The following is a 17,116-nucleotide window of genomic DNA, read 5'->3' as shown; positions in this document are numbered from 1 at the left end:
GAATATTAATTACTCTCGCAGGTGGGTGGGTTCGGTGTCAGCCCCACACCCACCCGGACCGCAGGGACCAGAATGCGTCCGGCTCTGCGCACATAGGAAACAATGGGGGCTGCGGTGCCCTGGGGATGGGAGAACCCCCATCTCTTCCTGCAGCAAGCGAGTTGGAGGCACCAGCTCCATCCCGTGCTCTTGGGGTTAGCTCAGTCTCCAGAAGCCCCACTGCCTATGGAGCAATCACTTGGGGATGGGGATGCTCCAGATGCGTTGCTGTTGCCAGCAGGGCTGCTTTTGGGATGCTCCACACCATGATCCCTGGGCACGGCACACACCTGGAGACAGCAGGAGGTTGGGTTTGGGGGACATACAGGGTGAGGTAGGGACTGCTTCTGGCTACTTGGGATCGTTTCAGTGTGAGAACCCTCTGTGGAACCCCGTGGTGTTCAGTAGTGAGGGTGAAACCTCCTGGGGCTGCCCACACAGCACTGAGGATGCCGCTGTGGTTTGTGGCTGCTTTTTTGTTCTCGGCTTTGTTCTGTGCCTACAAACCTTCAGCTGGGGGTGAAAACACAGCTAACACAGCTGTCCCCTGCCTGTGCCTCCATGGGCACTGAGCCTCCCCATCCCTGCAGCACTGCCACCTCCCAGCACAGGTTCTGCAGGTGGCATCCCCTCCATCAGCCCTGGGAGATGCTCGGCCCTTGTTTCTCCTCTCCATGCCCTGCTCCTTTGGTGCCTGAGTGAGCCAAAACCCACGAGGTGCCACGTGCCGTCCACATGTGGCACCCCAAAGGTGGTGGTTGCAGCGCAGGCAACCAGCTCCCAGCCATGCCCATTTCCTTGTGCGTGGGGAAGGCTGAGCGCAAGCACCACGTCCGGCAGCTGGTGCTCGAGCCAGGGAGAGAGGCAGGTTGCTGGGAAACATCCCTCTTGAGCACCCGATAAAAATAGCTCCGTCTTCAAGGCGAGAGGGCGGGCTGCGCTGCAGCCAGTGGGGCAGTGGGGATGGGATGGGGATGGAATGGGGACAGGGTGCCTTGGTGTAGTGTATAGGCACCAGGGCTGTCAGGATGCAGTGCAGATGGGGCACTGTGATGCATGGTTTGGGGGTTCCCCAGCATTGTCCATCTTCAAATTGGGCTTAGAGATATGTGCCCAGGGTATGGGGCTAAGCAGAGGGCGTGGAGCTCCCTGCCTCCCACCACCACTCTCCCCCAGCCCTTTTGGGTTCACTTCTTTGGGTTTGTCCCCAGGTATAGTTTGGGTTTGCCCCTTGCCCTTTGGGTGGCCTTCATCCTCTCCCCAGCTTCACCACAGGGCTGGGGCTTCTCCCAAGCTGGGAGCACGAGGCTGGGGGCTCCCCATCTCCCCCACCTCGGGCAGGGCTTGCATTCAGCACCCAGCAGTTAAGAGAGACCCCCACCCACTGCCCGTGCCGAGGACCCCAACGGGGTAGCAGCAACCAAGGGGCAACCTGGAGTGCTCACACCCAATCCCTGGGGCTGCAGCGACGGAGCCCACCAGGGCTGTGGCGGGGATGCTGCGGGGCTGATTATTCACAGCTTTCCTCGCCCCGATTGGCTCCGCAGCGCTGAGCGGTGTGGGGCCCCGCCGCAGGAGGAGACTCGGTGGCCATAAAAGCTGGCGGGCGGGCGGCGGGCGGTGAGTTACGGTGTGCACCCAGCGTGGCCCATGCCCAGCTCAGCCTGACCCGAGAGCGCAGCGCAGCAGGACGGGGCGCACAGCAGGTAGGGACGGGGTGCATGGATTTGGGGTTCCCTTCCCTTTACCCGCACGCACCTTGATGCTGGGCATCACTGCTGCTCGAGGGAGTGTGACTCAGTTTGTTTCAAAGCATCCCCGAGCTGCCGTGCTGGGAGCATCTCACACTTTACTCGTTGCTTTATTGCTTTATTTCAAGTCTCACACGTTCGCTGCAGGTGCCCCGCTCATCCCCTGGTGGTTTCACAGCATCGCTTTGCTGGGGCTCGGGGTGATGCTGGTGCCATGGCTGTATGCTCATATGGAGACAGCACAGCCCTGGAGCAAAGCTGAGCTCAGGGGGAGGGCAGGGAGAATGGGGTGGGTGATGGCACAGCGCTGGGTGTGCTGTGATGGTGGCCGAAAGGTCACTGTAAGGAGTGGAGAGAGCTGCTGGGAGCGGGCTCTGCTCCTTCACAAGGGTCTGTGTGTCCCAAGCTGCCTGGGAGAAACACCTGCAGCTTGGGTGTCTGCACTGCGTGGTGACATCTCTGTGTAGAAATGCTCAGAGATGCAGCGGGTGATGGCTGGGAGCAAAGCCCTCCGTGGTCACGCTGTGCTCTGTCACCTGCTGCGCACCCGGAGCTGCTCTCCATCCCTCTGTGCTGGTGCAGCCAGGGCTGTAACCCAGAGCTGTGGTGCACAGACACACCTGGGGCTGTCCTGTGTGTTGGCACCAAAAACCTGAATAGAAAAGGGGCAGAGAAGGAGCGGCCACGCAGCACACACAGGACGCAGGTAGGAACCCAGAGCTGCCCTGGTCCCTTGCAGCTCTGCTGTGCTCATGCAGATGCATTCCCCAGGATGGATGTTCCAGGCAGAGCTCACCTCAGGGTGCTCCAGGTCCCACAGTTCCAAACTCCAACCCCATTTTTCTTCCCCCTCCCTTTGTCTCTCCCGTTTTTGAGCATCTCTTTTCACTGTCACCTCAGCCCTGCTTTACCTCCCCTTTCCCTGCTCCCCACTCTCCTCCTCCTGCAGCAGCAGGATGGCAGAGCACCTTAGGAACATCTGTGCTGAGGTACGTTCACATTGGGTGCATGGGGGCTGCAGCTTCCAGGCACAATAGCACAGCCAGCATTTACCTTAGCAGCAGGTGAGTCCTCTCTCTTCACTCGGTGCCATTGAGGTGAGCAGGGGCTGTCAGTGCTGTCTGTGTCCATCCCGGGGTGATGCACTCGGGTTGTGCGGCGCAGCTGAAGAATGCAGATTTCTCGACACACGATGGTGCAGATAATTCAAATTCAAATTTAATTTAGCACGAATTAATACTGTGGCATTAACAATTCTTCATCAGCGCCAATTAGAGTACATTAGCAGACAGCGCTGAAGAATACAATAGTCTCTAATATGCGTCATTAACGTGTAACTGATCCCTCTGGGTCATGCCTTCCCACCTTGGATTGAAGCAGGAGCGGAGGCAGTGGGATGCTGTTGGGTTGGCTCTTGCTCCTGGGATTGGTGGCACTGCGGCCCTTGGGTTCTGCAGGTGCTGCTCAGGGTTCTGGTGCCCCACTCCAACCCCCTGCATGGTGCATGCAGCCCTCCTGGCCTCATGCAGGGCTCTCGGAGCCTGGAGGATGGTGGTCGCAGCCAGCAGGTAGGAATAAGCCTGGGATCAGCATTCTCCCCCTCCCTACACAGAAGCAGCAGGTGGGATGAGGGATGCAGGGGACAAAGCATGGGGTGAGGCTGTGCTGGAGGTGGGTGACATGTTGCTCCTGTGCTGCCCTGCATCCCCTGTCCCCTTCTGCCAGCAGCTCCGTGTCTTGGCACTGTTCTTTCCCAAGGCCAAGGGGAGGGCTGATTCATCCCCTCCGTGCCACGCAAACGTGCGATCGCAATATTGCAGAGAGCTGTGATGCTGGAAGGAACAAGAGACTGCCTGCAAATGGTACGTGCTGGGTGGTGGGAGGGCTGGGATGGGGCTTTGGTCCTTGTGCATGAACCCACCCGGGGTCAGTGTCCTGCAGCATCCCTTGGGTTGCTCCCCCAGGAGCAGATCCCAGAGGTAAGTCACGTGGGTGCGGGCACAGCTCCCCAGGAGCAGGCAGAGGAGGGAGTTAATGCAGGTACCTGCTGCACACCGACAGGCTCTGGGCATGGACAGGTGTTGGCTCCCAGCTCTGGGTGCAGAAGGGTGATGCTGTCTGTACTCTCACCCTCCCCAGGCAGCAGGGCACGATGGCACAGCAGGTGCTGGTGCTGGTACTCTGCCTCTCCCTGGCTGCAACAGCTTCCGCCGACTGTGCAACCCAGTGCTCCCTCTGTACCAACCAGGCACGTGGCACCGAGAGCAGCATCCAGCCCCTGGTGAGTGTTGGCCCCAAGCAGCCCCCAGCATTCAGCACTGAGGTACAGCAGCAGGGACAGCTCGGGGATGACACAGGGTGGTGGTGCATGGTCTGTGGGTTGCGGTCAGCGGCACCCAGAGGTTTTAGGAAGGCACAAAGTTTGGCTCCTTGTGAGCTTGGCAGCATGAATCCAGGGGATGGGGTGGCGACAGATGGGGTGGTGGTACCTGATTGCTGGGTGATGCCGGTGTTGCCACGGCTGCTGTCTTGCAGATGTGCCTGTGGCAGTGCCAGGGCTCCTCCCCGCCCGGTGCTGAGTGGGAGAGCTGCAGGAAGGCGCTGGCACTCCTGGCCCCGTTGGTGGCCCTGGCTGAGGGGACAGAAGGAACAGACCCATCCCCAGCAGAGGTGGAAGATGAGGCAGAGCCAGAGCAGGATCCCAGCCCTGAAGAGCTGCCGCTGGCACCAGCCAAACGCTACGGAGGCTTCATGAAGAAGCTGGCCAAGGGGAGGCTGCTGTCCCTGCTGCGCGACAACACCCATGGCAAGGGCAGCCTCAGCAAGAAGTCGGGGGGCTTCAGCCACAATCCAGGGGAGCGGGCAGCCCCTGAGAACTACCCAGGGCCGGGGGAGGGTGAGGAGCCTGAGGGCGCGGGGGCTGAGGGGCAGGAGCTGGCGGAGCTGCACAAGCGTTACGGGGGCTTCATGCGCCGCATCCGGCCCAAGCTCAAGTGGGACAATCAGAAGCGGTACGGGGGCTTCCTGTGGCGGCAGTTCAAGGTGACCACGCGCTCAGATGAGGACCCCAGTGCCTACTCAGGGGAGGTCTTAGACCTATAGAGCCTGGCATGGGACAGGTCCCTGTGCCACCAGCCTGACCGGTGTTGTCACCCCATCCTCATCCCTTTGTCCCCTGCTCCAAGCGGCTGCCACCATCCTCGCCTCATCCTCCTCGAAGAGCCATGGGCTCTGCCACCCCCACCCCAGCCCTGCAATATGCCTCAGTTCTGCCCCCTGTTGTCTCGCTCTGGTTCACCTGCACACCCTTTAGGGATGGTATCTCACCCCAGCTGCTGGCAGCACATCCAGTGGGGATGCATCCCCAGCCCTGCCACAGCTGCAGATGCACAGCAGGGGCTGGGAAACATCACAGCTGATGGATGAGGCAACAGCTTTCAAGCCCCAGGAAGTATGAGCCCGAGCGAGGCTGGGATGCAGCCAGCAGGGCTATGGGGCTGTACAGTGGCCATAGGGAGGGGTGGCAGGGCTGCAGGGGGCTGAGCATCCCCATCCCTTCCCCAGTTCACCCATTGCATCCTGCTCATCCTAGTGCCCACCTGGTCCCACTGCCTTCCTTGATACAAGAACACTCTCTGGTTCGCCCCATCTGGGCCCCCTGCTCCCCCACAGCCAATAAAAGGCAAATGCCAACCAAGCCATGGTGGGTGCTAAGCATCATCTTCCTCCGGGTGGATCCAGCCCTCAGCATGAGGGAATCACACATCCCAAGTTGTGCCTGAGCAGTGCCCACAAATCCCACTGCTGCTGCCCTAAGGCCATACTGTGGTTGTGAACCCAGGCACAGTGACCAAACCACCCCATTCCCACACGTGCTTCGATTACAGCGTGACCAACAGCAGCAGCTCTGTGCCAGCAAAGCCCAACCCACACAGAACTCCTCCATAGCCTCACTGCCCAGGGCTGCAGGCACCCTAAGCTGTTGGGGGATACACGCTCAGGGCACCAGAATTGACCACCCCAGCCTCACCTCTAGGCTGCTCTTCCTCTTCCTTTTCCCTTTGCTGCAGCACTGAGGCTGCACTGGATGAATCCCCTTCAAAAACACAACTCGAGCTGCTGGCCTCCCCCACCACCGCACAGGCAGGTGACACAGTGAGAGCCCCGAGAGCCACCGAAGCACAGGACTTTCCACTTTTATTATAAAAATATCTTGCAAGCAAAATGAAAACAAAAAAAAGAAGAAAAAAAATCACGGTCAGTACAGGCAGTCACACAGGTCCCAAAGCAAGGCCAGGGCTTCTCCCCCACCCCACAATGGTCCCATGGGTGCTGGGAGGGGGAGGTCCTGTGGCAGGGGACACATTGAAGATGAGTGCCTCCCTTCTTCTGGTCCTGGCTGCAGGGAGCTGTTGTTGCCCCCAGCCCACATCCAAGTGGGGTGGTGGCATGTCAGACAGAAGCTCAATGGGGTTTCTGGGCTATTTACGGAGGCCCCATTCTTCATCCTGCACATCTTACCCTAGTGCGACGGACACAGCAGTACACCCACGTACAACACGTGACACACTGGGGTTGAGCTCTAGAAATTAAGAGTTACATGGCAAACATTTAGAACATGTTAAACGTTACCGAGGGGTGTTGGGGGGGGCTGCGCCTGGCAATGAGGGGCTCACCGTGGCCCCAAACACACACAGAGCTGCGTGGCTGGAGGGGGCTGCGTGCTTTGTATAAGCCCAGGGCACAGATCTCTGGGCTGTGTGGAGGAGGAGGATGTTTGGTGATGGGGCAAAGCCAACGTGGCTGTGGCTTGCCTCCTGCAGCCCCCCAGTCCTATTGGCATCAATGCAAGAGCCTGTGGAAGAGACACTTGGGACGAGAGGTGGACACTGACATCACTCCTTTAAAGCCAGAGTTTGTTTCCCACACAGCAGAGCCCCCAAAGGCAGGTGGGAGCCCCTTGGCCTGGAGGCACCATCCTGAAACCCCTTTGCACTGCAGTGCTCTCCAGCGACGCATCCTCGGGTTCTGTGAGCAAACCCAGTGCACAACTCAGGGGGTCCCCCATGGCCAAGGGCCGGGGGGAAGTCCCAAAGGCAAGGAGCCCTCAAAGCCATCCCAAAAGTCTGCAAACAAACATCAACCCCCAGGAGTAGGCACAGTGCCAAAGGCTGCACTCCCATCCCCAGAACACGGGTACCGTGGCCATCGGTGCTGCTAAGAAAGTCCCTCTGTAGGGTGAGGGGGGGGGACCGGGACCACTGTGAGCCCCAGCCCCACTCACTGCCGCTGGATCTGGACACTGGCATACTCAGAGCTGCTCTCCTCAGGGCATGGAGGGGGCCGCCGGGGTGCCTTGCTGAGATGCACCATATCCAGGTCGGCATAGGTCAGGTTGTCGCTGCTGGCAGCCGGCTGGCTGCTGCTGCTGCTGCTATTGCTGCCCTGGATGCAGGCGTACTCCGACTGCTGGCTCAGCTCGATGATGCGGCGGATGCTCTTCTTCTCTTTGGCGAAGTTCAGGTCGGCGTAGGTCAGGTTGTTGGGGTCAGACTCCTGGGTGAGACCCCAAAGGGTTTGCTTTTGGAAGCTGCACAGTGAGTCCCCTTCCCACCCGTGCCAAAATGCTCTCCAAAGCACCAACACCACCTGCGCACCACACTGCCCATGCAGCAGCACTGTGTCCATCCCACAGCACACACAACCACCCCACAAACTGCCTCGTGCTTATGGTGCAGCTGCTTCCAGTCCTAAAGCCAGACCTTCCCGGGAGGAGGGGGAGAGAAGGTGGAGGCAGAAATGATGCTGGGAAGCACTGCAGCTCCTTCTCCCCTCGGCCACAGTGTGGAGACACTGAGACACTTCGTGCACAGCCTCCACCCTCCTCTCCCACACTTGGGGGCTGCTCCCCACCCCGGACCCCGAGGAAGGTGACACACCTGGGTGGTGGTGGTCCCGCTGCTCTTCTCTGGCTCGTGTAACCTGTAAGGGGAAAACGAGGGGTCAGGTGCTTCTCATGTGATGGAGCAGATTGGGGCTGTGGGGTCAGATGCAAAGCACAGAGATGTGCACTCACCTGGCAGACGGAGAGCTCTTATCTGCAGGGGGAGGGAGGAAATAGATTAGGAAGGAAACAGTTTAGAGAACCCTCACTTCTGCAGGCACACCAACCCACACACCGCATTGCTCAGAACTTGGACTTGATTTCAGCAGCCACCCCCCATGCCACGCACGTGGTTTCCTTATCCTCACCCTTGCTCTGCTTTGTCCGGATGAGGTAGAGAATGGCAATCACCAGCAGCGCCAGCACAGTGCACACCACTCCCACGGCCACATAGATGAGGCTTTCTACAACGGGAACCACATGTGAGAAATGTCACTATGGATCAGAAGGCTCCAGGCTCAGTGTGATGAGTCCACATGCACTGAGCGGGACATCCAGCATCCCCCAGGACAAAGAGCTTAACCCACATCCTGGTGGGACTCTGAGCTTGTCCTGGGGGGCGACCTCCCACCCTGCACCACATACACCCCGCAGCTCTCACGCACTGCTGTCTCCAATGAAGCTCTCGTTGGTTTCCCCCGAGGTTGGGACGATGACCCGCAGGATGGCCGTGCTGGAGATGGGCTCCTGGTCCTCGTGCACCACCCGGCAGGTGAACCTGGAGCCGCTCTTCTCCTCCCCCGCCTGCACCGTCAGCGTGCTGTTCAGCTCAAACAAGCCCCGGGAGGTCTCTGTTGGCCGCGCGCTGCTCCCCGCGTTCCTCTCCGTGCCGTTCTCCATCCAGCTGATGCTCACGGCTCCCGGGTAGAAGCCCCGCACGCGGCAGGTGAAGTTCACCGTCTCGTTCACCTCCACGGCGCCCGGCGGTGCGGCGACCACAGACACGCTGGGGGCGACTGGGAAGAGAAGCGGCACCTGGAGCCGGCGTCCCTCGGCCCACGGCTCAGCCCTGCCCCAACCCGGGGCTCTGAGCCTCACCTCGCAGGACCCGGCCCAGCGCGAACGTCCTCGTCAGCGGGGCTGCCAGCGTGCTGTGCTGCACCTCACAGCTCAGCTCCGAGCGGACGTCGGCCTCGCTCAGCTTCACCTGCACGGTGCTGGACACGCTGTAGGTGCCTGGCAGCTCCGCGGTGATGCGGGGCGGCTCAGCCCGAACCGGAGTGCTGTTCTTGAGCCATTTCACCTGGATGTCTCGGGGGAAGAACCCTCCGGTGCTGCAGGTGAAGGGCACCGACTGCCCCGGCACCGCTCGGTCACTGGGCTCTGACATGGCCAGCTCGGAGGGTCTGGCTGTGGGAGAAGCATCGACCATCAGGGAGCGTCCTGCCCCTTGCAGCCCCACAGGAGAGCCCACCAGGACAGGCTGGGATCCCACTCACCGTGCACCAACACCTCCGTGCCCCCACCGCTCCTAAAGAACTCTTCACCAAAGGTGCCTCTTTGAAACTTCACACAGTAATAGGTGCCAGTGTCCTCCAGACGGACATCCCTGATGCGGATGGAGAAGTCTTTGTTGGATTCAGTGTCTACTTTCGTCACACGTGGGGAGGTTTTCCGATCATAAATGGTCTGATTGCTGCTGCCCTGGTCCTTCAGCCACTTCGTAGGGCCAATAGGAGCTGATCCAACTGCTGTGCAGTTCAGGGTCAGCACCTCCCCTTTGGTCACCACCACTGGGCCCCGGGGCTGCTCCAGCTTGAAGTCCGGATACGGCTGTGCACTCAAACCTGGGGACAAAGCAGACCCCCTTAGGTCCCTCCTGACAACAGGAGGGCCCTGAGCCCAGAACGGGGGCAGAGCTGTGAGCCCAGTGCCCTCAGTACAGAGGACCCCTGTGTGCCAAGCTCTGTGCAGCCAAGACACCAATCCAAGCCCACTGCCCCCAGCACATCCCACCACAGGGAGGAAAACAAAGAATGTCATGAGGAACCAAGGGCACGCAACGTACCACGTTGGAAACCAAGCTCTCCTCTCAGACACAGACATAACACCACTTTTTCTGCGCTGAATCTCCCCAGCTCCAGCCCCTACCCACGCCAGCAATGCTCAGCACTCAGCTGTAGCCGATGCTGTTCCCTCTGCAGCCAGCAGAGGAAGGCTGTGCCCTGGATGCACCGTGGCTGCAGCTGCAGTGCTGTGCCTCCGCCTCGTGCCCCAATGGGAGCACTGCACCTATCCTGAGCTTCCCAGAGCCTAGAAGTCCCCTGCCACGCTGCGACTCTGGAGATGGTGAGCAGGACATAAGAGTGCGGCCACAGCTGTGCAAAGCCCATTGCATTTGAGCAGGGAGCTCCTGCTGAAGCTGCCAGCACTGGGAGCGTGCACACACATTGAGGTAGGGCCATGCACGCACCATGGTGCAGCTGCAGCCCCACAGCCTGCTCATGGGCCCTTGGCATAGAGGCCACAGCTGCACACTGCTCTCCTGCACCAGGAGGTCACGGGGCAGATTGGTTCAGCAGTACAGCCACAAGCTTTGGGCCTTGGCACTTCCCTTTGGAGCCACAAAGTCAACACGTGGCACCAAACCAAACCTGTGCCAAAAGATAAAAGGTGGAAACACCAACTGTTCCACCCGAGCAACAGGCTGAGCTGTTGTTTTCCATCCCAGCAGTGTCCGTGTGGGCTTATGCAAGCGCAGCTGACTTTTGGGGTGACACCCAAGTCTGGGGAGCAGCCCTACAGCAGAGCCCTGGGCACAAGCAACACACAATACAGCCAGCTCAGCTGCTGAGCCCCTCCCGAGCTCCTCCACTGCCCACAGGCTTTTTGCAAGAGCAGTTGAGCAACGCAGAGAGGAAGTCATAAAGCATCACTTGCCCCACACTGCACCCACATGGGACAAAGTTGCCTCCAGGACAGACCCCCAGCCCCTTTATGTGCCCAGGGCAGCTGCATTGCTCCAGGGGTGCTGTGCTGACCTCTCGCTGCACCTGGTCCAGCAAACGAAGCCCACACAATAATACTATGAGGTGCTACAACACAGGAAGGGTCACGCTGCAGGAAGCGGGGGCCAGAGCTGGGCCTCCTCGGCACCGCGTGACAAGCACTTCTCTCCCTGCTCCCAGCTACAATCCTGCAGAGAAGTGGCTTTGCAGCAGAGCACTGTGCACCTGCAGCCCATCCCCTCGGACACCCACAGCACCCATCACACTGCAGGAGCCTGGTGCAGCCCCACTGAGCACAGCCTGCCCCGATCCACGCGTTCCCTCTGCATCCTCCCTCTCTCCATCTGTTGCGCTCCGGTGAGGCACACGCTGTGCCGGGAGGGGAGGAAGAACTCCAGCTTTAGGGTCTGGGGGCTTCAGAGCACAGGGCTGGGGCGTGGGCACTGCTCAGCCAGAAAGCACATCCCTGGTTGGGGCTGCCAGGGATCCCGCTGGCCCCCAGCACTGGCATCTCTTTGCTGGCAGCCCTGAGGCTCCGTCATCACACGGCTCCAAACAGTCTCTCAGCTCAGAGTGAAACGCAGCTTTTGGCTATTTCTTTTCCTTCTTTCATGTGCTAATGTAGAGATTTTCCCACCGATCTGCTTGCCCAGCACTCTTCACATCGCTACATTCAGGATTTGCAGGAAATCTGTTATACACGAATTTCAGCCACAGAACGCGGTGTTGGCACCTCACTGCCTTAACCTGCCCCACCGCACCTCCTGGATAACAACCACATGGCCATCCCTGCACAGGAACACCCTGACACCCATCCTGGTGCACAACCCGCTCCCACCCCCCCCTCCAGTAATGGGAAAGCACAAAGGGGAAGTTGCACTAAAACCCTTTGCAACCCAAGAAATGCAAAGTTTCCACTCAATCTCCTCCCCCTGCCCTTGCCCTGCAGCCAGCTTCCCCTTACACCACGCAGACCTCTCTCCTTCCTTGTTCTCCCCCCAGCTCCCAGCACGCACCATCCCCACGCGCCGCGAGTTTTCCATCTCGGTGACACATTTTTCTTCGCTCTATTTCCACCTTTTGAAGTATCTGATACTGAACAGATTGCAAGAGGCCGGGCTTTCATTCAGGAGAAGGTGCCTGCATGCTTCGGGCCGGTAAAAATAGCTTTCCTTCTGAAGGCACCAAGGAAGGAGCTCTGGGATGGAGCGGGGCGTGCAGCTGGCCGCTGGCATGCGGGCACTGTGCAGCACCCCAAAATAATCCCAATGGAATTTCACCTGCACGGAGAGGCTGTGGGGAAACTAACAGGTGCTGGCTATAAAAAGAGCCTGGAAGCAGCATTTTGGAGGATAAGAGACCCCAGGATGGTTACCCAGGCAGGGCGATAGCAGGGGCTATATTTGACATTGGTGACATCAGAGGACGCCTCGGATCACGCACAGCCATCATTTGAGGGCTGCCCTCCTATAGCAGAAATTCAGCTGTGTTGGCCAAGCAGGTTTCTGACTCTGGGGAGGCTGCAGGGAACTGAAGCCCTTCATGGAGCAAAGCTTACACAGAAGGGCTGTAAGGGGCCGAGATTTCACAGAGGGCTCTTTGCCCTACAGGGAGACATCCTGCAGGATCTCCCCTTTCCCCCTTTGCTTCCTGCCTGCTCCTCTGCAGCACAGCTGGATCACGGGGCAGAACGGTCCCACTAGAAACACACGTGAGAAACAAGGTTTGCACACCTGCACCATCGCCCATGCAAAGCAGCTCTCCAACCAACTGGAAACCCAGAGCCCTGTGTCCTTTTAGAGGCCAAGATGGATCTTTTTGTCCCAGTAGAAAAAAAAGATGCTGTCCCTTTGGGGCCGCACTTCGTGAAGCTCAGCAGCTCCGCTTCAGCCATTATCATGGCAGGAAATCACAGTGGCTTCACTGGGGCAGCGCTCACAGCCAAAACCTCCTTTGGCTTTGTGCAGCTCAGAGCACAAAGCTTGGGGCCAATGCTCCCCAGCTGCGGGCAGGCAATTAGGAAAGCAAGCAGTGCTGTGTTGAAAGCATTTGCTTTCTGTTGGAGTTCACACTCAGCTCTGCACCAAAGGAGAGCTGTGCGGGGAAAGGTCTCCAGTGGGCCTGGAGGGGTACAGCTCTGCCCAGGGCGTGCAGCTCACTGCAGGGTGAGATGTGGGGTCCGGATGGAGCCAAACAGGCACAGTGCCCACTGGGGACGTGCATTGCTTTTGCCCTACAAAGTTTGCTCCATCCCCCAAAAAGCCACAGACAACAGCAGGCCAGAAGGAGCCCATCATCTCCTCTGCACTATCACTCAAGATTAATGATGCTGAAACACTCTAGAAATGAAACATCCTTGAAAGCAGCAGCCACAGCAGGGCTCTGTTCCTGGTGGGCCAAGAAACTTCCTGCTCCCATAGGGGAAGGGAAACACCGGGGTGAGCACCGACCGTCCATTCACACAGCGCTCTCTTATGGGACCACGAGCCAAGAGGAGGGCAGAAGGAAACACGGGGAACCCGAGGGGACCCGGAGCTGGCCTTAAGTGAGAGCACGAGGAGCAGCCCCACTCTGCTGGAGCTCAACAGTTGAGCAGCAAGAACAGGATTCGGTGGGGGGGATAAAGGGGGGATGGAGGGGGGGCAGCCATAAAAACAAGGTTTGGGTTTTAACGAGAGCTCCCCACTGAGCCGCCCTCCTCCCATCCGCAGCAATGCCGGGGGCGATGCGCCTCTCCCGGAGCCGGCGGGATGCTGGCAAAGGGCTGCAAGCAACGTGCCTCTTCACGTCCCTAATTCCCGCATGTGGCTGCGGAAGGGCAGGATGAACGGCTCCGTGCTGAGAGTAACGCAGCCGGGCCCCGCGCTGGAGGTCATCGCCTGGAAAGGTCACAGCAAAGCGCGGCGGCACCGCATCGCGGCCGGTGCGGGGTTGGGAGACGGGAGAGGAGCGGCAGAAAGGACGGGAGCAGAGGGAAAAACACGGCAAAAACGGGAGAGCTCGGGGCTCACCTGGGCAGAAGGGCGGGCAGAGCAGCAGCAGGCAGAGCAGCGGCCAGGCGGGGGGACGGGGCTCCATCTCCGGCTCCTCCTGGAGAACAGAACGGCTTCAGAGAGAAAAACAACAACAAAACCCAACCAACCAGCCAGGCAGAATTGCTGATGGAGAAGGAAACGGCACTGAGTTCTCAGCCTCCAAATGAGGAAGGGCGGCCGTGCCCCCCCACCCCCATCCCCCGCTTCGCCGCAGCGCGGTACGGATCGCACGGACCTGGCCGGGCCCCGAGCGGCCCCGGGGCCGTTCCGCTCCGCTCCGCACCGCTCCGCACCGCCCCTCCGCGGCGCCGCCTCCGTTGCTCTGACACCGCGAGCGGCCCCGGTAGCGGCGGGGCTCCCCGCAGCCCGGCACCGCCTGGCTCCTGGCGAAGTCGTGGGTGGGAGCTCCCCCCGGGACACCGGCAGCTGCCTTCTTAAGGTGGGCCGGAGGGAGCCCCCCCCCCACCCCCGGAAGGATGAGGGTGAGGATGGGGCAGCAGCTGCAGCGCCCGCGCAGGGTGGGAAGCTGTGGCTGGAGCTGCTCCGATGGCCCCGGGTATCTCACAACGTGCCACAAAGGCCGGCGCTGTTACGGTGGGGTTACCGGGGAAAGCACAGAGGTGGTTGGGACACGCGGTGCTCCCAGATGCTGTGGGCGTTTAGTGCCATCCAAGGGAGCTCGCAGTGCCAGCAGCCAAGCTGAATAGCGAAAAGCCTCCTGGGCTCATGGCAGAAGCATGAGCGGCTGACTTGGAGACTCCACGTGGAGTGGGCAGCTTGGCCTGTCACAGTCAGACTGAGCAAAGAGAGGACCCCAGAGCAGGGCAGGTTGGAGGAGTCCTTATATCCCATCCCTGCACCAGTTCCTGAGCACATGCAGACATCCCTGGTGTGTGCCCTCACCCAGCAGGCTTAGCAGGAGTGCATCCACCATCACAGCCCAGAGAGGTGAGAGCATGAGGACAAGGTGACCACCATAAGAAATGGAGCTGAGCTGAAAGCATCCATGGGATGCACATCCCTGCTGCTCCAACACAGTCTCTCCCAGGGGAGACACATCCTCCACTATCTGCTCCTGCTGCAGTTCCTCCCACCACCCCATGGCACTTCGAGGCCAGGAACCAGCCTGATGCCCAGCACCCCTCTCAGCCACACTCCCTACATCCAGGCATCACTGGCAGCTCCCAGTGCTCTACTCACGCAGTGATGGCAAAGTGCCCTGCAGGCAGGAGCTGAGCAGCACCCAGCACAGGGCACAACCCAAGAGCAGCAGCCATAACCATGCTGGGACCACCACAGGCATCAGCTCCAACTCACTCTCCAGCAGCCGCTGGGGCTGTCGGCTTTATTTAGAGCTTCACATAAACAAACAGCAAAGATAGCTGAAGTGTCTTGGCACCATCAATCTGCACACTGCTCAGCCTGGGTGTGTTCTCTGCATTCTTATTCCTAGTGCTGCAAGCCTCCCCCTCGGCCCTGCTGGTACAGGGGCATGACATACACCCATGTATTACAACCAGCTTTAAGTGACCTCACTTGCTCTGGACTTGGGACAGCACTGGGACAGCTGTGCTGCAACCCTGGACCCTCAGAGCAGCTCCAACCATCGCTGTTCCCAGGGAGCTCCCAAGAGCCCAGCACAGCTGTTGCCTCATTTTCCCTTCCCACATCTGGCAAGCACATGAGCAAACTTTGGCTTTCGGCCTCTTGCACAGGCAACGTGGTGATAAATCAGCTCTTTGCACGGGGAAAAGGAAACGGGATCAGCTACAGTTCGGTCTGCAGCACCTTGGATCCCATGTTTGGGAGCAGCACCAGCAGAGCAAGGCAAGGCTGTGGTGGGACGTAGCCCTGCCTCCAACCCCGGTTCTTTTGAAGCAGCAGCACAGCTCCTGAGGGCCCGGCTGCCTACAGCCTGTCTGGGCTGTTCTACACAACACTGGAGGTTCAGACAAACCCATGATCACGAAACGCAGACAGCCCCGTGCGCAATCAGAGCACTTGGGAAGGAACGTTGGAGCTTAAAAAAGCTCTGCAAGAGGAGGTACCGCGGCACAGCAGATGGTGAGGAGCGAGCTTCCCGGGAAGAGCTTCTCCTGCTCTACGTTAGGGAGCATATGGGCAGTACGAGCTGCCTCCCTGCTGCCTGCAGCCCTGAGCAGGAATGCGGGGTTTGGAGAAGCCGGTCTGGGGAGCAGCCCCTGTGCTGGAGGCAGAGAAATGGGAGCGTGGTGCTTTGGAGATGTGACACCATCACAAGTGGTTCCCTGTGCATGTGAGCAGGAGGCACTGCAGCGCTGTTGTTGCACCCGTGGCAACCCCATGCACCAGAGCACAACCCCTGTTCCAAGCTCACACTGCCAGATCCCAGCCCATGGGAGCTGCTGTTGGGGCTAAGGAAGGGTTTGGGATCATTCTTCATTGCTTTGAAGCAACAGCTTCCTCAGGGTGGGTCAGGGTGAGCCACAGCTGGAGCAGCAGCATCACCTTGAAGGGAGGATCTCGAGCAGATCTCCATATCTGAGCCCAGCAGCAGCATCACAGCTATCCCCACGCAGCCAACAACCACCAACAGCACACACATGGCACTCAGGTCTGCAGGGATCCAAAGAAGCTCAGAGCCACACGGTTGTATCCTGACCCACAGCCCCACATTTGGGGGCACACATCCTGCAGGACCCCCCACTGTTCCCCCACCACCCCCAAGCTGTGGGTTCAGCCCTTGCAGGGCCCTCAGCTAAGAGCAAAGCACACAAACATCTCCTTAAGGAGGGATTTCCAATTACACCGCTGATATTTAGGGCTTCCAGCACAACAAATGGAGCTTCAGCTTCATTAGGTACCATGCCAACTTAGCCCAAGACATCCAGTACAGAAGGAGCTTAAATTAGTTTATCTGATGTTAACTTCTAACAAGCAATATGCCAACATGGGGATGGGAAGCAGCAACCTTCAGCCCGTGTGCACAAAGCAGCATGCAGATGCATCCAAGCCAGACCCTAAAAGCAGCAGACACAAATGGAAGAGCAGCAAGGCACAGCAAATCCCCACTGATGAGACCAAAGTGCATCGTACCCACTCACTGTGTGTTCTCCCTGCAGCACCCAGCTGGAGAAAGAAATAGTGCGGCACCTGGGAACCCCTTTATGCCACATTAATGAGCTGCAGGTGCTTCGTTATGACCCCAGTGCAGCTGTGATGTCCATAGTAAAGCAGGATGGGGGCTGCTGGTTTCCTCCTGTGGAGCCAAGTGTGGCTTCACTTAAAAGAGTTTGGGGTGGGGGGGGGAGCTGCTCATATGAACTGCTTTGCTCTGTTTGTGCTTTTATGGGATGGTTTAGGGCTATGCTGGGATGTTGCAGCTCCTTCCTTGAGACCTCACAGCGATGAATGTGCTCA

At 59.3% G+C, this 17,116-nt stretch overlaps 2 protein-coding genes across 3 annotated transcripts; one reads left to right on the top strand and one right to left on the bottom strand.

Annotated features, from left to right (window-relative positions):
• The first annotated feature begins 1,437 nt into the window (after window positions 1-1,437).
• Window positions 1,438-5,971, top strand: PDYN (prodynorphin). Its single transcript, XM_072350609.1, has 3 exons — window positions 1,438-1,745; window positions 3,930-4,071; window positions 4,326-5,971. The coding sequence occupies exons 2-3, from the start codon at window positions 3,943-3,945 to the stop codon at window positions 4,890-4,892; spliced, it is 696 nt and encodes a 231-aa protein (XP_072206710.1). The 5' UTR covers window positions 1,438-1,745; window positions 3,930-3,942; the 3' UTR covers window positions 4,893-5,971.
• On the bottom strand, window positions 5,971-16,819 carry LOC140259359 (tyrosine-protein phosphatase non-receptor type substrate 1-like). Of its 2 annotated transcripts, none has more exons than XM_072350602.1 (9): window positions 16,793-16,819; window positions 13,694-13,772; window positions 9,174-9,521; window positions 8,773-9,084; window positions 8,340-8,690; window positions 8,043-8,138; window positions 7,867-7,888; window positions 7,730-7,772; window positions 5,971-7,346 (listed from the first exon to the last, which is right to left on the bottom strand). In XM_072350602.1, the coding sequence occupies exons 2-9, from the start codon at window positions 13,758-13,760 to the stop codon at window positions 7,071-7,073; spliced, it is 1,515 nt and encodes a 504-aa protein (XP_072206703.1). In that variant the 5' UTR covers window positions 13,761-13,772; window positions 16,793-16,819; the 3' UTR covers window positions 5,971-7,070. The 2 variants fall into 2 exon arrangements, with proteins under 2 accessions (XP_072206703.1, XP_072206702.1); XM_072350601.1 differs by lacking the exon at window positions 16,793-16,819 and adding an exon at window positions 13,953-14,242.
• Window positions 16,820-17,116: the final 297 nt, after the last annotated feature.

This window comes from Excalfactoria chinensis, chromosome 15 (genome assembly GCF_039878825.1).
Source record: "Excalfactoria chinensis isolate bCotChi1 chromosome 15, bCotChi1.hap2, whole genome shotgun sequence".
Classification (NCBI taxonomy): Eukaryota; Metazoa; Chordata; class Aves; order Galliformes; family Phasianidae; genus Excalfactoria; species Excalfactoria chinensis.
This window is presented reverse-complemented; position numbering and strand designations above follow the sequence as displayed.

Coding starts and splice junctions, on each gene's coding strand:
- PDYN (XM_072350609.1), top strand. CDS start 3,943: ATGGCACAGCAGGTGCTGGTGCTGGTACTCTGCCTCTCCCTGGCTGCA. Junction 4,072..4,325: donor AGAGCAGCATCCAGCCCCTG/GTGAGTGTTGGC, acceptor GCTGTCTTGCAG/ATGTGCCTGTGGCAGTGCCA.
- LOC140259359 (XM_072350602.1), bottom strand. CDS start 13,760: ATGGAGCCCCGTCCCCCCGCCTGGCCGCTGCTCTGCCTGCTGCTGCTC. Junction 7,773..7,866: donor AAGAGCTCTCCGTCTGCCAG/GTGAGTGCACAT, acceptor TTCCCCTTACAG/GTTACACGAGCCAGAGAAGA. Junction 7,347..7,729: donor GCGGGACCACCACCACCCAG/GTGTGTCACCTT, acceptor GGTCTCACCCAG/GAGTCTGACCCCAACAACCT.